Source organism: Haliotis cracherodii, unplaced genomic scaffold, assembly GCF_022045235.1.
Source record: "Haliotis cracherodii isolate W230 unplaced genomic scaffold, xgHalCrac1.p SCAF_3, whole genome shotgun sequence".
Taxonomy (NCBI): Eukaryota; Metazoa; Mollusca; class Gastropoda; order Lepetellida; family Haliotidae; genus Haliotis; species Haliotis cracherodii.
In genome coordinates this window covers 44,331,905-44,353,287 of record NW_027266286.1, presented here as the reverse complement: position 1 = coordinate 44,353,287, position 21,383 = coordinate 44,331,905, and the positions used below count along the sequence as shown (strand labels likewise).

Genomic DNA, 21,383 nt, shown 5'->3' with positions numbered 1-21,383 from the left:
ATTCGTTTATATCAAGGTTTTATTGCAGAAATTATGATGAATTCAAAATGTAGAAAGATACACAATTTGTCATAATTTGAAATGCAATATTTCTCAACTTGTAAACTAAACTACCGGGCAAAAGAAAGTTTTCACCGACTTCACTTGACCAAACACCAACAACAAAGGCATAAGTGAGATTTAAGATGATTAATTTATAAACAGAAATCATTTTCCATGAATTAGAATGAAAATGCATTGTAATGCTGATATTGCATTCTCCGCAATACACAAAGAAAGGGTCAAGGGGTCTAAATTAAAAATTACACAAATCAGAGTTCATTGAAAAAGTGCACGAAGAGTCTATAAATGACACTTTAGTCAGGTAACACGCCATCAATAGCGAGTGTGACCACCCTGAGCATCCATGCACGCCAACACACGCCTCCTCATTGACGTCGTCAGTCGGAATCCTATTCGATAAGATAAGAGTCTGTTCAAGTTCCTGTCGGTTCGCTGGAGGCGGTACATGTTGTCTCAGCTGACGATCAAGATGATCCCAGAGATGTTCAATGGGGTTCATGTCTGGAGAACAAGGTGGCGCAATACGCTGACGTTAACGTTGTTCAGGTAGTCTTGAACAATTCGGGCGGTGTGAAGCCTTTTCGTTGTCTTGTTGCAAAATTAATCTTCTTGGCTGATGTTGAATAAAGGTCACCACAACAATCTCAACACTTCATCCCTGTATTGCTGGGCATTCAGGTTTCCTCGGATAATAATCTGGCGACAAATGCCACCCCATACCATGACGCCTCCACCTCCAAACGGGTGAACTTCTCTAATGCAGTTTGGCGCCAGTCGCTCTCCCCTTCGTTGAAAAACTCGAACTCTGCCATCGTACCTGAACAGACAGATCCGACTTTCATCTGGAAAGAGCACTCTTGCCCAGTCACGTCGCTGCCACCAACGTACAGTTCGTGCCCATTGCAGTCTGCGTTGACGGTGTAGAAGGGTCAAGGCCATTCCACGGAAGGGTCGGTAGGCTCGTATACCAGCCGTACGAAGTCGTCGAAGGACTGTTCGTCTGCTGTTGGCATGCCCTAGTGCTGTTGATGTCGCCGTCACACATCTGTTTCGGAGGTGAATCTGCCAGATTTAGTGGTCTTCGGCCGGTGTTGTCACTCTCGGTCTTCCCGGTCTTGAGTCTGTCCTGTCCGTTGGTAGCGGATTATCAACTTGCTGATGGTGGTCTTGGAGCAGTTGAAGTTTCTGGCTTTTTGGCGTTGAGTAGCCCCCATATTGGCTATAGCGATCGCTCTGTCTCGTTGCTCTTGTGTAAGTCTGGGCATATTCTTGGTGTTTTTTTGCTTACTGAGTGCCTGTTCTGTCCAACGTCGGTATCTAGGCCACAATCACGCACGTGCATTTGGACCAATATCTCAAAATCACGTTTTGCACTTTTTCAACAATGCATGATTTGGAAAGCTGCGTTCGAATGGGCGAATGTTTTCTGCGGGAGTTCAAACCTGTACCAGCTTTTTTGCTTTTTATACAACAATTTTTTAAGTGAAAACTGTCTTTTAGTAGTTTAGTATAATATAAAGATTTGAATGCCTGTTATGGACAGTCTTTAAGAAAATAAATATAAGTCGATTAGTCGCATTTTTCAGATATGCCCTTCAGTAGTAGTATTGTATATCTCCAGATAGATATTTACATTGTAGTTCTCATTATTTGTGGATAATTAAAAACGCAACATAGAAAATATATATTCTACAATGACGAAAGAATACAGAGTATACAATAACTCGCAATTGTTCAAAAAGAGATTTCAAAACAGAATAACATATCGGATATAAACAGAGGTGATGATGCTTTAATCTCTACATTGTGCTCTTGTTCGTGAGTCCTTTTCCTATTCAGCAAACAGCCCAAACCCGAAACTCTACAATATATCCGATTACACTGACCCACACTGGCCCCAGCTGGATTCTCCTAAACGTCAGTTCTGACAGCGATACTGACACCCTTGTACGTCTCCCAGACCATAGAGAATAAAATTATAAGGAATCCAGCTCAAGTATAGAACGATTTGGCAAACCCAGATCGCCTCAATTCTATCCATGAAAGTAAACATTAATAAAACAATATTGTTCTTGGCTGCTTTAGATTATATTTTGTAGATACATATTTTAACTACGAAAATTTTACTGACACTGTTACTGTCCCTGTTGAAGTTATTTATAGCTCGAATACGAATTTCGAATTATCGTCCATTGTTCGATGTCAATACATTGATGACAAGTGAGGATATCATATGATAATCGTTGATGCCGCGCTACACTATAATAAAACTTATAATCAAGTTGACTAATATGTACATTACTACAGTGAATATGTACCTGATCATGCCCTTTGTAATATCAGATACCATATAATAGATCTATTATATGGTCTCTGGTAATATCAAATGCTAATATGTTATTGTGTGATGAATTTAACTGGATCATTGGTGACATGTGATATTAATATCCCACCAATTTCTTTCCTGGTTGGTCTATCCATGTCTACAAAATAAAAATAATAAAATTAAAAAGGAGGACAGGACAATTCTTAATTTCAGGCTAGAGATGTGGAAATCTAGACTTTCCCAATCATTGTAGCCTTGCGTTGGTCTCCTTTTTTCACTGTATTCTCTTGGGCCTACGTCACAGCTTAAACCACACAAAAAACAAGACCACTTTTAGAGAAGAGCGCACAGTAAAACGTTATGGACTCGCGAACGGATTTGTGTTTTCAATTCAAGACGTACATGTATCAGAATGAACTTCTACAACAGATATAACTTGGTGACCGCTCCCTAACTGTAACATTAACTAACTTTACGCCTTTTATACACATTTGTGGGGCGACAATGCAACAACGAGACATACTTTGACAATGAAAATGTCGGGTTACGGCATTGTTGGCCTTTTGTAAAATATAGAAAAATATTATTCAAAGAGCGCCAAAGCGACAATGCGACAAATGGCCAAAATGTCGCGTTGTCGAATTGTCGCGCTTTGCATACTTTTGACACGTTTTTCTTGTTTTTGTAGAGGGTCAATGCGACAATACAACAACGCAACAGTGTCCCTTCCAAGATTCCATAGTGATCCGTGCAAATAAAACTGAGTTATGAAATAGAAGTCGAACATGCCAATTAAAAGATAAAGTGTAAAAATGCGCTATAGCAGCTTCTGATTTCATAGTTCTTCAAGAAGGGTTATCAATAATGGGATGGATGATCATCTGCATACCGTGTCTATACGCTGTGATTAACAATAATGCTCTGAGTCAATACATTTTGTCAAATGTATGACATGTATTACCTGTAGGAACATATTGTTTATACTCGTCAATGTTTTTGACGGACAACATAATTTACATGCTCGGTAATAGTGAGGACGGCATCATTGTTTTGTTTCAGTGCTTTGTTCAGGTGAACAATTGACTTGTCCTTGCATGTGTTTGTTACGGGTGCCACCTGTGTGGCAGGATACGCTCACCTTTTCGCGAACACCCGTTGGATGGGCTGAACCACTTCGGATTTTTATCCCACATCAGTCTGATACACCGTGATACAACTGAAATACTGACAGTGTTTCAAAGTGGTGTTTAATGCGATCACCGTAGTGTGTTACTGCAACTGTCCAAAATTTGTGTAGTGTTGTTATGTAAAACGTAAAATAAAGCATATTAAATTATCCAATTGATTTGATTAGAATACACTTGCGTCAGTGTATTTTATTAATGCCCCAAACCGTATTTGTTAAACACATATAATAACAGATCATATAAACGCATGGTGCCTTGACTTATTATTAGCTTTAATAGGCCATTCCGGAATAAAATAGTTCCTCCAAAAGAGAGGAACATCTGTTTTAGTTTGTTTATAAGGAATGTATTCCAAAAATATCTTCATGAGACAAACCAAATGAAACACAACCCATTATCCGAAAGAGGTAACTGTGCAAAGCGGAGGGATATGTTATCACAATAAACTTGTTAACATGGTTTGGTTTGAATTCTTGGCGCGTGTCTGAATTCCATTAACATGTTATATATCCTAAAAATGGCTTATCAGCAAATCTCGCTGCACCACGCGTGACAGATACTAGAGCAAGGCATGCCAGAAATACGAAACCTAATGCTTCCGAAAGGACCAGAGCGATCTGATTGGCCGTTACCAGCAAAAAGCATTGTTTTTTTCCGTCCAATGGCCATATACGAAAAAAATCGACGTTTTCGTGTTTGTAGTGTTATGTCAATGGATCAGATAAAAGCAGGACTGCTGGAATCGGTTTAGGTCATAAACCCCTGCTTGACAACCGCTTTAAGAAAGTGCCGCCATTCATGTACACAGCCCTGTGGGTGAATGAACGGCTTAGCGAGGCACCTTGTGAGATATAATATGGAAGAAGACCAACCGAGAGTTGAATCGTGACATACTCCGGTGCCATCTGCAGAACCCTGGTTTGTGGAGAGTTTGTGGGTGAGTCGGATTTTAAGCCGCCTTAGCAATATTCTGGCAATATCACGGCGGAGGATTCCCACATTGTGCCTATGATATGCAGAGAATCGAACCTGGACTTTCGGCACGAGGAGTGAACGCTTTTACCACTGGGCAACGCCAGCGGCCTTGATCATATGATCAACTGATCAACTTTATGTGTTTTCATTTTTCAAAGGTTAAAGTTTGCAATCACAGATAATGTTTATCACCACTGTAAAAGGCAAGGGTATCAGCAAATCATCACCATCACCATCATCCTTGTCGTCACCATCATTATCATCACCACCACCATCAGCATCAGCATCGCCACCGGTATCGTTATCACGGGTATATACGGTACTCCACACAGAGATTAACGAAGGGCATCTATTTTTATCAGGGGTTATGTAAGTTTCTATAATAGCTGTGTGTCAGTGTATCACGTTTCTGTCAGTGCAGAAAAATACCAAGTCGGTCAGCTGTGAACACGGTTCTTCAGCATCGGGCATCAGCTGATTTTCTTACGTCCTTGACACACAAATACTTCTTGACATGATGTAACTTACCAGGGAGAGGGGATAGTCGGATTACAGACACGAGGTGGATGTCGTCCAAAGAGTTCTACGAACTACTAGAAACCGTTTCATAGATCATGCTTTCTGTCTAGGAAACTTTTCATTACCTCTGTACAGCATCAAATATATTAGAAAAGTAAAAGAAAATAACTGTTTAAAATTATATTCCCAGGATATATATATATATATATATATATATATATATATATATATATATAGAGAGAGAGAGAGAGAGAGAGAGAGAGAGAGAGAGAGAGAGAGATAGATAGATAGAAACACACACACACACACATCCGGGCAAAAGAAAATGTCTGCCATTCTAATGTCACTGCTGTGTACTGTGAAATTGCGACCCCCGTTTTCCTTAAGACTTCATGTGCACGTCACCTGTTGTGAGACACTTATTGATATTATTACAGTGCATATATTTCATTATACTTTTTTTATTTTTCACAAATTAAACGTAAACCAGAAATTCTAAAATTCGAAAGTCGCTAGACCAGTATTTCTCGTTTTTATCGCCACTGGTCGACCATGACGACTGCTCCTTGGCAAGCTCATTCACACGAACAAAAAATAACGTAATCATAGACAAAGTCGGCGCGTACGTCCACCCCGGCTAGTAGTATAGATGATGGGGGTTCTGTCTCACTTCTACTAGAGCCAGATTCATATACCTATACCACCACTACAGAGGGTATTTTTTAGGTCAAAATGATGATGTGATTTAACAATCGTCATGATTCGTATTAAAAGAAACATCAATATTTTTACCAATATAAGCATTCGTTTAAATATGATCCAACAAAAGGAAACAATCTATTTTTAATCTCCAACTAGTTCTTTTGTTTTGGAATAGAATAATTGACGCGCTTGTTGTCTCCCTTGTGCTATGAACTTTTTGTTCTCCTCTTCGCTTATACCACTGGTCTTATGAGAATTGGATTGAATCTCCTGCTTCATTGCATTGTATTTGGTGAGTTCTGACAGCACTAAACGAAACTCATCCTCGGATATCTTACAATCAGCTAATGCTGTTGAAATATGGTCCTCAATGCTCCCATACAAATAATACTACAACGTTGACGTTGGTGTTTCTTAAGCCATTTAATTGATAGACCTGGTAATATTTCGAAGGCATCTTCTGGTGCATCTCCAAACAAGACTTCAATAATAAGCGTAGACAGATTAGGTATTGCACTAAAGTTATCTTTAATATCATTGAATTCAGTAACGAAATTTAAACTAACATATTTATATTGTAATGTTGAGAAAGATTCCGTCCTACCGCTATTATATTTTTCATCTTTGACTGGAATAGCTCTCTACAGAGTAGAAGGACTTTCGAGTTGAATATTGTCTGTCGTGCTTATCTGATCAAGAGGGATGCACAACTCTTTATAGGGAACTAAATCGGGTAATTTAACTCCACGCACTGTTTGGTTGGGTTGTATTGCTATTGATACTCTTTCTTCTTCTCCTCTTACAAATCCAAGTGTATCTGATAAGTTCCAAAAAATAATTACTTCCCTTTCTCCAGCACTTTTAATCAGTATCCCATTCAACTCATTTTGTGTGAGACTACTTCCATGAGCCTTAAAAATGTCATCATTGAAGGAGCATACGCTGTAATACCCATCACATAAAAACAATGAGAGTGGAGGTCACACTATCATATAGTCATATATCATTATTACCTCTTGAAGCACTTATATTGGTCCACCGCGGGTAATACGTTACATCGGATAGAGTGACTTCAAGTTGACCAGCTGAGTTATCGATAGTATGAAGCAGTTAAATAGACTGACCATTTGTTATTCCTGGGAGTGTGACATACATATTAAATATACAGTGATACCATATCATAACTTAAACATGAAATCAACTTACATTACTAATCAGTCGATTTTAGTAAGTGTGTCTGGTGGTATTTTTGTTGTTGAATTCCATGATATTTTTGAAAAACACAGGGTCAAGGCAACTAGTGATAAAATGGTGCACGATTGGTTTCACAATCCAATGCAATTTTGGCAGAACCAGTTAAACTTTGCCATATGGTGTGCCACAACAGGATGTGTGTATCTCTATATGCCCCAGGATTTGAACTAAATAAGTCTGTTTTATCATTTCAGTGTATAATCAGATTAGACGTATACTTAGAGAAATTAGTGCCCCATTACCACAGGATCGAGCATGGAATGCATCAAATAATCCGTACAAAAGGTGGGCATTCAAACGTATTTGTCAGGAATTTAATGTTTCTACATGTAAAGATTGGCATCTGAGTGGAGTTAACCATGTTCTAGCTATTCCGTACGCTGGTGCACATTCTGTTAAAGAAGTCAGCGATGATTTACTGAAAAGGGGTCGGCTTCTTCCTAGCTTTGCTCTCTCGAGTAACGAGTGGAGAGATGATCGTATGAACTTGAAGGGTGGTGTTGCTTTCACCGTCTAAAAGGTTGAGCAACCACCTGGAAATGCTTGGAATGAATTTCTGTATGATAAAACAGAAAATAGATTTACTAGCCCAGGAGTTGTAAGAGTTAATGAATCAATAAGAACTTATGTATGGGCAATTCTTTGTGCACAATTGCAAACACGAACGGGAATCATCGGTTCTGGGACGGCGCTCGATGCGCAAAAGCAGTTTGTCACAAACGTGGAGGATGCTATTAATTCACTAGTTGACATTCCATCTTCCTTAAAACGTTATCAAGATGTATTACAGTACGCTCAATCAAAGTAGACTACGTTAATGCGCCAGGACTATACATGTCTCCGAGTAATATTGAAGTTCAGATCGATCAAGTGATCAGTTATAACAATAAAACTGTTATTGCTACTGATAAACAAAAACCAGGTATAAATTAAGATATTAACACCAAATTCATAACGCAATCAAACACCGTCGAAACGGGAATAGTCAGGCCACAGACACCACATGTTTTACAACCATCTACTAACACACAACCACAAGTGCCACCACATACTGCAGCTATAAATCAACAACATATCGATTAAAAAACAGCTCTTATAGTAGGTGGAGGCTGGTTAACTGGTCTGGTGGAGGCTGGTTAACTCATGATTTGGTTCAATAGTCTTTAACGGTCAGTGCCCACAAGTTTTGACTTAGCCAAGTGGTGGTCTTAGCTAATAAATTCAAGAGCCAGGAATCAATACTCCCTATTGTGCAGACGCGGCTTTCCCAGCGACCTTTCCAAGTGCTTCTCCTAATGTTTTTAAATGTTTTTTTTACCTTCCTTTTACACCATATTCATCACTATGGGGTGTGCCACCTCCTGTACCACCGGTTAAAGCAAGAGTCAAAGTCGATATAATAAATCCCAATGCGGTTAAAATACTGGCAATGGTTATCCCCTGTTCTCTAAACAATGTTTTGATGAGTTCACCCCCCATTGTTTGCATTGCCTTGTCAAGGCCTCTTAATTCCCTAATACTGAATTCCGAGGATGGTACCTGTAACATGGAATTATCGTAGTATGTATCCAAGATTTCTCCGAGTCCGTCTGAGACCAGCTTCGAGCTTTCTTCCAAATTATCTTTATCTGTGTTACCCAGTTCAGTACTCACAGTCCGAAGAACCTTAGTAGTCTTCGTGGAAAGTTTTTCTCATGAGTAGTCTACAAAACCTAATTCATTATGAACAATGTTGATGCCGTGTTTACTGGCTATCGTAGACAAGGTTAGGGGCTTACGAGTACGAGAATTCATAAGCTCAATATCTGGAGAGCCACTCGTGAATAGTCACGACCAATTTGGCTTTCTTTTAAGGCATCTTAATAATAGTTAATGGCTGGTTTCAAAAGTTCATCGTTAAGATTCATAAAGTTGGTTTCATCATTACTGTACAAGTATCAGTTATGTCATCTAGATTAATATCATCCATTTTTATTTTAAACATAAGGTTACATAATTTCAATATAACAATGTCTTCGCAATACTGACGCAAGTTAAACCCACAACGTAGACTTTGGGATCCATTAGGAATCAAAAGCTTCTGGTTTGCTTTCCCAATCTAGGTGCACACAATGTGTTAGTTCCGTGAACTGTCCGACTAGCATTTACAATTAGTTTGACTTCTGCAGACATTGACAGGGAGCCTGTTCAGAACATAGGTCATGCTATCGTCAAGAAAACCGCAATTAAAATTAGTGGTAATGAGGTTTTGAGTATTGATGATAGCGATGTATGTATATTTCTGTTACATGGATCTCTGGAGAACGGAAAAAGAGTGGGAAAACTTACAGTACCAAGGTATTTGTAATCGGAACACACTGAGACTGCGTGTGGGTGCTAATAATGATGATAATACCATTGTTAAAGATCTCGCTGTTGTCGGCGCATTAAGTAACCGATTCTATATTCGGCTAGACTTTGAATTACTAGATAGTCACATGCCCTTCTATCAAGCATCCCTAGGCGTTAGGTTAGAATATGAACTCACTTTTAATGACTACAGTAGAGTAATCAGAGCTGCTGAAGATGCTAGCTATTCCATTGACAATACCTCACTGGAGTATGATATGATAACAGATCCTGAATTAGCCAGACAAATTCGTAACCAGTAAAAGTAAAAGTTTAGCTATTTTGTACGATCGCGTGCTTCGACACCAAAAGATCACAAGGAACAAAAAAAATATGATGTGGAATATCAATCTAAACATCCCCACGAGATCGTTGAAGGGTATTTTAATGTTATTCGAGGACCCTTCTGAAGCATTTAAAAGAAATACCGAGAAGTTCTACAATCCCAAGATTACCAAAGTAGAATTGACTATCGAGGGCGCGCCTAACAGGCTATATAATCAAGGAATGCTAGCGTATCAACAATGGGATGAGATTAAAAAACTCCCTTCTATAAAATGAAGCCCAGAAGTTGACGCGGTCGTGAAAGATCTGTCTCTCGGGGATGTATCAATGGGTGAATACCTCACCACGAAGTACGTGCTATGGCTCGACATGCGAACCACGGACGATGACCAACTACACGGTTGTGGGTGGAGAATAGAAAATGCCAGCGAGGGTGTTACTATGCAGATAACGAAGCTCCATGAATCCAATGGTAAATTAAATATATTTGTATGTTTTTATGGACACGCAACTTAAAATACAGAATGGAAGATTCGTGCAAGTGATCTATTAATAATCTTTTACCTAAAGAATTGCACTGCGCTATCATTTGGGGTCAAACGCGTTGTGGAAAAACAGCTTTTATTCTAGATAGTTTACAAAGTCATAATCAGGATGTTTTCAACCATATTATTATTCTGTGCCCAGCAATAAGCATTAATAAAACATACCTATTGAGAGATTGGGTAATGAATATTCCGGGGGTGCACAAGTTGATCCGGGCGATCGTTTACAAGACTGTTTAAGAGCATGTCACGAAAATTACAAAGGAGAATCAACACTTTTCATAATAGACGACTGCAGCGCGAGTAAAGAACTTATCAAAAAGAAAGATATATGCTTTCATATTTAGCATTCTCCGGTCGGCAATGGAGCAAAGCGTTTGTGTACTTACTCAAAATACAACTCTGATCTCAGAGAGCAGACCAAATGGGTAGCATTTCAAAGACCGAGATTCATTCGAGGAATGTTTACGTGAAAATGATGTTATTTATACCAAGCTCGAACGAGATAAAGTCAGAAAACTGTTAGCAGGAACGAAGCAATGTAATCGAGTATTAAAAACCGATCAACCAGCTGCTTTTACAATTGCTTAGCAAAAAATAGCAACAATATAGCAAAAATATAGCAAAAAATAGCAACTGCTAAGCAAAATTATAGCAACTGCTAAGCAAAGAATATAGCACATTTGAGCAAATATAGCAAAAATGTGAATGATATCAAAGTGAATGATATCACCTCAGATTCTTTTAAAGGGTACATACTAGAAGTTGACTTGGACTATCCAAATTCGTAACACAAAAACCATATTAGTTATCCTCTAGCTCCCGAAAGATTAATGGTTGATGGGATGTCGGAATATCAACACTCCTTGATGGGTAATACTAGGTTAGCTAACGTAGAAAAACTCGTACCAAATTTGATGGATAAGACAAAATATATAGTTCACTACAGAAATCTCCACTTATATCTATCGTTAGGAATGAAACTAAAGAAAATACACAGAGTTCTAAATTTTGATCAAAGCCCCTGGATGGAGCCCTATATAAGGCTGAACACAGATTTAAGAAAGATAGCTACCAGCATTTCGAAAAAGAATCTATATAAGCTCATGAATAACTCAGTATTTGGTAAAACTATGGAGAATCTGAGGAAGCTTGTTGATGTTAAATTAGTCCGGTCCAATGAGGAAGAAAGACTCAGGAAACTTATAGCCAGTCCGGCTTTCAACAGAAGTAAGATATTTGATAACGACTTAGCCGCGTTGCATATGCAGAAGAGTAACATAAAATTCAACAGACCGGTGTACGTTGGTGTGAGTATTCTTGACTTGTCAAAACACTTAATGTATGACTTTTATTACAACAAACTTAAGAAGCAATACCGCGATAGATGCGAGGTGTTATATACCGACACAAATTCTTTGTTGATGGAAATACAAACCGAGGATGTATATAAAGATATGGCAGAAAAAATAGATATGTACGACACGAGTGATTACCCAAAAGATAATCCACTGCACAGCGTAGTAAATAAAATGGTATTAGGTAAGATGAAGGATGAATGTGCTGGGACTCCTATAGCGGAGTATGTCAGATTAAGACCTAAGATGTATTCTATAAAGAAGCCTGATAATGGAGAGATAAGAAAAGCTAAGGGTGTTAAGAAGTATCTGGTAAAAAAGCATATCAAACACGAACAATATAGAGAAGCGTTATTCAATGGTAGAACATTCAAACATGAGATGAACTCTTTAAGAAGTTACAATCATAGGATATATGGATTAAGAATGAACAAGACATCATTATCCCCCTTCGATACAAAGAGATGGATTGATAAGGATGGTGTAACTACCTATGCTTATGGTGGTAATACTGTATCGTTGGAACCTATGAGCAATTCTTCTCATACAAATGCCCTGCCTGGTCCATCTTTAAGATAATAAAGAATAGGCTCTCCTTCTTTCGTAACCAATCGACTAATGTTATTTTTTTATATGTCTTAAGAGACCAAATCGGATCGGTTGCGCGACGTAGGCCTCCTTCGAGTTCAACGGGCTGGTATAAATATCTTACTCTTACTCTATTGGGAGTTTTTTGTTCTTTGCCTCTCCTCGGTGCTGAAGATTCGGAAGTAACGGATTTCATTTTAATCAGATCGGATGGTTTCTTAACGATTAATCTATTTACTTCATTATTCAGCAATGACACAACAGCTGATAAACGTGTCACCCATTCGGTTGATCTCAATCGTTCCGATTTCATTTCGATCCCATACTGATAGCGAAACAAACGTTCCGCTAATGTCCGGTTAAATCTTTTAACGATAGCTTGACTATGGTGGGCCCTCTTTTTCACCACGCCTGATTTTGACATCATGCTTTGTTAACAGTTTAGTTACCGATCCCATAAACTCGCGACCAGGATCTACTTGAAATACCTTAGGCCATTTTAGTGGTCCACGTTTATATATGCGGCTCAGTGCATTAGCTACTTCTGTTGAATCTTTCGAGGTTAATGGCTCAGCCTCTTTGTATCGACTAGCCACATCCACTACAGTTAAAGCGTATTTATACGTTTTACGTCTTACCTTATCATGGGGAAGAAACAAGAGGTCAGCTTGATGAACTTCATTCGTTGTAAAAATATCAAACTTCTTCCTCGGTGTATAACGTGGTGCTGGTAAGTATATTTGCCACATCAATTGTTTTTTTAACCAATCCATGGCCACATCTTTAGATACCTTAGACGCAGTGGCTAATGTTTGTATTGCTCCTATACCTTTCCAATATCCTCGTGGGCTATAGTAAATTATACTCATTATCAATTAATATTGATGATTCTTTTAATACGATATCATGACTATTGTTAAATCACATCATCATTTTGACCTAAAAAAATCCCTCTGTAGTGGTGATATAGGTATATGAATCTGGCTCTAGTGGAAGTGAGCCAGAACCCCCATCATCTATACTACTCGGCCCTTGTTCTCTTGATATATTTTATATTTTGTCATGCACTTTGAATGTATGTTTTTTTTTATACTGCGTGACACGCAAATAAAATATTATCTTATCTTATCTTGATAAATGTTTTGTTACCAGCTGGCGCAGATTTTGACCATCATCTAAAACCGTAATTAAAATATATTCTGGTTAGTCAATACTGATACTATTCTATTACCACCTGCTTTTGTGTAGTCAACTTGGACAGCCTAGGGCAGGTAACAGAAACCGAAATTACAACTTCAAAGTAATTGTTAATGTGATACGAGTAGAGCTGTTGGGGTATATAACTCCTTAGGTGTTGGTCCTCAGCACACTTGCTTGAATAAACCCTAAGGACCTCACAGCTGTCTTCTCTCTTGTTTCAAGGTAAGAAACATTTAAATAATCCTATTATATGACTGAACTTCTTATTTCATTGTTATTATTGTCTAGAAAATGTTATAGTTAATTTAAATCAGTACTGCCACATTGTAACTCTCAATCTACTGTGTACAAGTTCTAAATGACTGCTCATTATAGATTATTTCCGTTTAATACTCAGGCACTTTCCAGTGTTGTTTGAAGTGTAATGCGGCGTTGGCTCCTCCAGTTTATGTGTCATTAATATGCGGCACTAATAGTTATCTCCTATATTTCGACATCCATGTTTAAATTCCCCTTCCTTGTCTAACATAATCTGTTCAAAAAGGCCAGATGCATATACAGTTTATATTTCCGTGCAGTAGCGTAGCGTACGTGTAGCTTGGTCACAAAACGGTTCCTAGAGTTAACTGTCAACTATTTCAAGCAAGATTTATTCTATACGTAAGTCGGTTATTCCATATTTTCCGACAGTCCACCAATCAAAGGTTATATGAGCAGATTTACCTTCCGTGTGCGCTTACAGAATAGGCTATAACAACGCATTCCATATTTCTTAGGTTTTATCCTCATTAAGTAAGTATTTGAATATATTGTAAAGAGTCCCGTCCCTCACAGCCTATACCACAATTTCATTACCGTAGTCATTTAAATACTGTTAAAGTCATCCTTTATACTTCATAATAATGGGCATTCAAACGCGCACCGTTCAAGTATACAATTACCGTATTCACTCCATTAGCTGTTATCGTCTACACAGCCGCCGTGATTCATTACATTAGACACCAAAGTAATCACTACTAAAACTTATAATTACACTTTCTAAAACCGAGCTATATCTTCTACCGCGTACAATAGTATCTATATTTGGATCAAGTATTTACTTTCCGTATTTGCCGAAATTATTATGTTGTGATAATTATTACTGAAACTACAAATATTAATGTTTACCGTCTTTTCATAAGTAAATGTCATGTTCCTCATGTAAGCAGTTTTCGCAGTCTACCGTACATGCTCTATTAAAATGTTTAGAATACTCAATGTAGCTGTTAAGAAATGTTTTTTGGCATCACCGTTATTATTCTAGTAAATACTGCATCTGTTGTATAATTTTACCGTACATACTCCAATATTAAATACATTACCTTTATTATTTTGCCTTTACTAGATGGACACTGTGTTAGCATATTATGACCATTATTATCATTGTACGTCACTATTATATATTAATTGATGTAACTTGAATGATATGACACACTTGCATGTATGATGCATGTAGTATCGACTAATATACCCGAAGCAAATATATCTCCATCGAATAACCATTTCTTGTTTGTTTCATTTTTAACCACCATCAAACATGGGTGTATACTTACTTTTGCCCGGCAGCTTACACAAGTTACAATTACTTCCCAATCGTTCGATCACTGAGACGATTGTAACATGGTGGCCGGAATTACAAATTGCACAATGAGGTGAGGTGAAATGGGTTTCAACGTCGCGTCCACGATTATTGCACTTTTACAGCGATGTGCATGCATGTGTGTGTGTGTGTGTGTGTGTGTGTGTGTGTGTGTGTGTGTGTGTGTGTGTGTGTGTGTGTGTGTGTGTGTGTGTGTAAATGTAGGTCTGTTGGGTATTACATAAAACATTCATCTTGAGTGGGATGGTAGTTCGAGTTGGATAAACATGTTAACTATGATATTCTTAAGGTAGAGAATGCCACGCATGATGGTATTAATTGGATTCCCAGGTACATGAGGGCCTTTTCGGCAGGAATATCCACACAGAGTAGACTTAAATGGGGATCGGGTGCACATAATGTGGTACCTGGTAGATTGTGTGTCATCAAACCGGACAACTTTGGTCTTTGACTGATTGTGGCGTAAAACACACTTATTCATTTACTTATATCGGAAATTGAATGTTCATCTTAATTGTTATTGATGAACACATAATATGTTTTTAAAGAAATAAAACAGTGACATAATAACTACAACTTAAGCTTCGCTCAGGAAAGTCAGAGGAAGTCAGTACACGATTGAAAACTGCCCCATAAGTATGTATGACAGGCTAGTCGGGTATTGCTAACTGTATATGTGAAAACAAAGTTATTTAAATGAATAGCAAAACTGATGAAAGTCACCAATAAACGTGTATAAGTGTTATATCGTCACTGCAAAAATAATGAGTGTTTGTCTTTTGTATTAACATTCAAATACGTGATATCTGTATTAGCGATATTGTCTACGTTCCACCGGCGAGTAAGCGTTAGGCTTACTATCTCGTAGTATAAATGTTGCAAGAACTTTTATTTCTGAAGACGTCACGATACGGTTTTTACGATGCATCACGTCTGCACTAGCGCTTGATGAAAAACCTTGTGTTTGGGTGTTTCAGCAGTTTAAATTGCTGCTCTTGATATTGTTGATTAAACTGTGAAACTATGAACAATATAAGGTTATATGAGAGTATGACTTTAGAACGGTAACATGCGTTAATGTATATCTGATATATATATATGTATATACATTAGGATGACATAAATAGAACAATGTGTAGTACGTCCAGATTAGTGTATAGACAACATTTGATAATAAAATTAATCCCCTCTCCTTTTAAGAATACAATGTATAATTCTGGTGCACTTCCATTTGACTATTTTGCATACAATAAGCTTTCGGTCCCGTTTGGATCGGTTTGGGTGGCAGCTTAGATATCCATAGAATAGGTTCATCTCGGAATCTTCCATATAACTGGGTCTCCTCTTCAATTTAAATGGAAATCCTAGTTTCTTTCAAAACTATACAGTTTTAGAGACTAAACATTAGTCTGAATAGACATCACCAGTTTGGAATTTGAAACTAATCTGTTTACAGTAACAGGACAAATGAGAAAGTGGAATCCCGTCCATTAGGCGGACGAACCTTAAAACCATTAATAAACATTGAAATAAGCAATACCGAAAAATGTATATGCATATAATATCTAGCAATATTCACCAACATCACCTTCTACAAAAATAAGTTTTAAAAGCCGGTTGAAATTCGTTTGCGTATTGACGATTATATAACTTTCGAAAGTATAAATCCCTTTCCTATACTCAGACGTTCCTGGGCCTTGCGCTTTCCTAATTATTTTGACATAAATTATTACCGTTATCATTGTATTAGTTAATGGGAAATGCGTGCCGATCAAGTACGTGCAATAAATTAAAGCGACATTATACGATTCCTAACTTATCACGAGACTGTGTTTATGAATCATTGTCAAATAGTGGTGACATAGTGGAAACAATACGCGAAATCGCGCATCCACAGAACGGACAATTTGGACCAGGCATTAAGCAATCTGCATGCGCAGAAAGATTGTTTTCAGTACTTCCGCTAAGCGCTTAGAGTACAGCGTCAAACTCGGGCCTGTAATCTAACACGCGAGAACTGACCAATGGAATCTGAGAAGTAGGAATACCGGTAGACGCTGTTGCTTGATTGACAATGTCAATGAACAAAGGGAGAAGCTTGAAGATATCGTTCTCTCCCAGTAAATTCCGATGTCCAATAACGTCGTTTTTCCGTCCAATGACCATATACGGAAAAAAACGACGTTTTCGTGTTTGCAGTGCCAGCCAATGAAAACATTTGTCACGTATCGCTGCCCCGTTGAACCGGTAGCTTTAGGCTACGCCCTAAATAGTTTTGTTTTGGAATCCGATTAGGAGATTGTGATTTCAGCACTTTCACTTGGGCATTTAAATACTTTCTACGAATGTTGTGAAATTCTTTCACCAGGGAATTAACTTAATGTTGTCGATATTCGCAACAAAATCGCAATCAATTTACTTAACCCTTTTTAACCGTTAACCATTTTTAATATGTTTTCAATCTTGGATCGTATGTTCATGATTTCAGTTACTGGATGGTCTGAGTTTGATTCGATTAGTTACGGGCATCCGTGATATAGCTAGAATATTGTAATTTTAAACAAATCTCACTTACTCACCTATCTCATGAATGTTTTCCTTGCAGGAGTAATGGCCCACCTGTACAGTCTAACACTATTAGTGTTGCAGTGTTGGATATATTACCTTCATGCAGCGGTGACAACATTCTGCACACCTACATTTGATGGTCGATACGGAGGAACGTTACTGAACTGTAGTGGGCTTCATCTCAAGTCCGTGCCTGTAAATCAGGGACGTAATGTCACCAGCCTCGACTTGAGAAACAACCAGCTGCAGTCTCTGGATAACAACAGCTTTATTTCATACCCCGACCTGAAAGGTCTCCAGTTGGACAGCAACGTCATAGATCACATGGATTCGGGGGCTTTTTCTGGGATACAGGGCCTCGAGGCACTAAGTATGAAATCGAATAAACTAAGAATGGACACCAATACCTATCCAGATGACATCTTTGTCCCCCTAATAAATGTAAAGGAACTTCACTTGAAAGGGAACGATGCATATGCCGTGGGTTTTACAATGATATATCCTGACATGGCATTCAGCAAACTTGTGAACCTTCAGTATTTATCCCTGGATAGCTCAGCAAAGGTAGTATTTAAAAGTGGATTTGAGAAACTGATAAATCTTCGAACTCTTGTGCTTGGATCAAGTGCATTATATAATGATAAAGAAAACAGTTGTAGTCTGAAGGAAATAGCAAATGACACATTTAGTTCATTTCGATCAACAAATCTCTCTACTCTTATATTGGATCAATGTAATCTTGTACATATTGAAACATATGCATTTGAACCATTGCATAATTTATCGATTCTTTCGATGGAAGCAGTTAATTGGTTAAATCCTACTTCGGCATTCAAATCATTGGCTGGTTTACGAGGAAGAAATATGTCGGTCCTGAACATGCGCCACGTGTTTGTCTGGGGGCAAATGACACAGGATGAACTGACTATGACAATGCTAACAAAGGAGACAGTACAACACTTGGGTGATATTTGTGTTGAAATGGTTGACATAGGGAATAATCAAATTTACTATATAGAAACCGCAGGACTTGTTGATTCACTTTTTTCGACTTGCATCAAGCACTTTGATTTATCAGATAACAGGCTCATTGGACGAGTATCAATGTTTGACATATATAAATTTTCGAATTTGGTTTACCTGGATATCTCAGTGCACGTGACGTCTCAAAATAGATTTACATCCTCTGGCCTCTTGTCCTCGTCTTTAAGTCGTACTCCAGATGGACATATTAACGTAAAGCTCCCTAAAACCCTGCAGGTGTTAAATATTAGTAACCTAAACACAGTCCAAGATTTGAATGCAGGTATTCGTTGTTGCAACTGCACCAGTTTGCGTGTGTTTGATATATCATATTTAGAAATGAATTCATTTAACTATCCTTTGCTGGGTTTTGAGCATCTCTCAGAAATAAATCTGTCGGGTAATGATATTAGAAATATTATGGGAGCATTTTTTGATACTTTTAGTGGGTTACGAATTCTTAAGTTGAATTATGTGAATGCTGACAGTCTTTTCCTCACAACAAAAGGCAAGTCACTATTTAAGAAGCTAACAAATCTCCAAAACATACATCTTACACATTCATCAATAGACTTTTTGCCAAATGACATATTTTCCAACAACTCTGATCTCAAACACATCAAGCTATCCAATAACAATTTCAAAGATATACCTTTCGATCTCTCTCACTGTCCTAAACTGTCCTCACTTGATATGGCTTACAATTCTATTTCTACTCTAACTCCTCCCGAACGCGGTATGCTGCAAACATTGTTTCAGAACAATAACATGTCATTGTACCTTCACGGCAATATATTAGCGTGCGGCTGTAGCAGCATAGATTTTATTGAGTGGTTGCACAGTGCCCCCCTGAACCTTGACAGGGATGAGTACGAATGTGTTGCTGAGAATGGCAGTCTTACGACGACACTGACTGTGTTCCTCAATAGAACAATGGTTTGGAGAAAATGCATTGGTAAGCTCCTACTCTCTGTGACTTTGACAATTACGATGTTAATAGGCCTTGTACTGATCTCATCGATTCTTGTTCATATGAACTGGACAAAGGTGCAGCGATACATAATCAAAGCATTAGGCCTTGTTAATGAAGAACCGCTGGCGAAAAGAGAGGATTTCCATTATGATGCGTACATTGGGAGTTCGGAAACGGACTGGATCTACGTATATGGGGAAATGAGAGACATGTTGGAAGTAAGGTTTGGATTACGTCTTTTCTTGCATCATCGAGATACTGTGCCTGGTGGAACTATCGCTGAAGACATCATTAACGGGATACATTCTAGCTGGAGAATAGTCCTTGTCATATCTCAGGACTTTCTGGACGGAGACGAGGAAGGGTGGACAAAATTCATCACTCGACGGAGTGTTTATGCTTGCAACAACATCGTCAACAGGATCATTGTCCTTCTCTTAGGCGATGTGAATATTGGGGATTTACCAGAGGACTTACTGGAAGTGGTGCCGGAAGAACACATACTGGAGGTGGCGGAAGACTCTGACGCTCTTAAATCGGTGTATGAACAAATAAGAATGTTAATCATAAACAGATAATTAATTACCCTGGTAATGTTTATTGATTCACCTGGACTGACGGTTTCAGGTACCTTTCTTTTGTGTATTTGTTTCTGCTTATCTTGGGTATGCGTTGATTTAATGAACATTCAGGATTTCAAAATTAGTTGTATGACATGATAAATTGACCAGATATGATATATTATAGGATCACTTGAAAGAGAAGTTACATTCTCTAATCCATAGTGATTTCCTTTTCAATAAAGGAGACATGTAATTTTATTACAATTTTTAACGGATGTGATCAATCTGTACCAAGATGTATGACAAGAGGGAACATCTCGAGTTTCTTATCGTGAATTATCGTGCAAAATACCTACGTACTCCAGAGCATGTACATTTTATTCAAATGTTTTTGACACATATTTTGGTGGCATGTATCGGGTGGTCAGGCTTGGTGGCTTTGGTGATTGTGTTCAATGGTGCCCTGACGACGTGGATCATTGCTTATGATACCAAACGCTGTCTTGTCTGGTCGTCGTATGGCAGCATTATTAATAATGCCGAGTGCGGCATAAGGCAACAAGCAAACATTGACTTTTCCGAACCGAACCTGATTATTTTCTGATTATTATTTTTTGAATTAATCCGATTGACAATTCACTCAAATGTGTCCACCTTTATGCAAGTTTCAAATTGATATTTGAAGAAATCATATAAAAAATTATCTATATTGATTAGTTAACCTGAAGATACAGTGCCCTTTTGCTAATTAGAAGTTGGCGGCGATATCAGAGGCACTGTAATGTGTGCAAGTGTCTGGGTTGAGATAGTGTCTTGGCTGCTGCCCGACGTTCTCAAACGAGTGAGAGTTGGTCCACGCCATCTGAGAGTTTCCTACCCTACGCGACGAATGGCACAGGCGTGAGATGATGTTAAGTTTGTATGAACAAACCCCAATCATTCTACCTATTTTAAATATTGTGCCAGTGCATCGGAATCGCCTTATGGATGAAACATCCCTGCACGTTTACATATACCATCCATGAATGCACAATCTGCTACAGGATATACAGTTGATGTGACAGGTGCATGATGTCCATATCCCTGTAGTTTCAAGGGGCGGGAAATGTGAGTTTTCGTCCTTAATTAGCTGAGTGTTGTTTACCACATCATTTCCATCATTAGTGTTTAGTTTTTACTTTTACAGCTTCTTGTCATTACCAGCTAATGCACCTTCAGCTACAGTTA

General features: G+C 38.2%; 1 protein-coding gene across 1 annotated transcript; it reads left to right on the top strand.

Annotated features, from left to right (window-relative positions):
• The first annotated feature begins 17,639 nt into the window (after nucleotides 1–17,639).
• On the top strand, nucleotides 17,640–20,171 carry LOC139475867 (toll-like receptor 4). Its single transcript, XM_071259078.1, has one exon. The coding sequence runs from the start codon at nucleotides 17,640–17,642 to the stop codon at nucleotides 20,169–20,171; it is 2,532 nt and encodes an 843-aa protein (XP_071115179.1).
• Nucleotides 20,172–21,383: the final 1,212 nt, after the last annotated feature.

Excerpts from the sequence above, each read along its gene's own strand:
- LOC139475867 (XM_071259078.1), top strand. The coding sequence starts at position 17,640 with ATGGCCCACCTGTACAGTCTAACACTATTAGTGTTGCAGTGTTGGATA.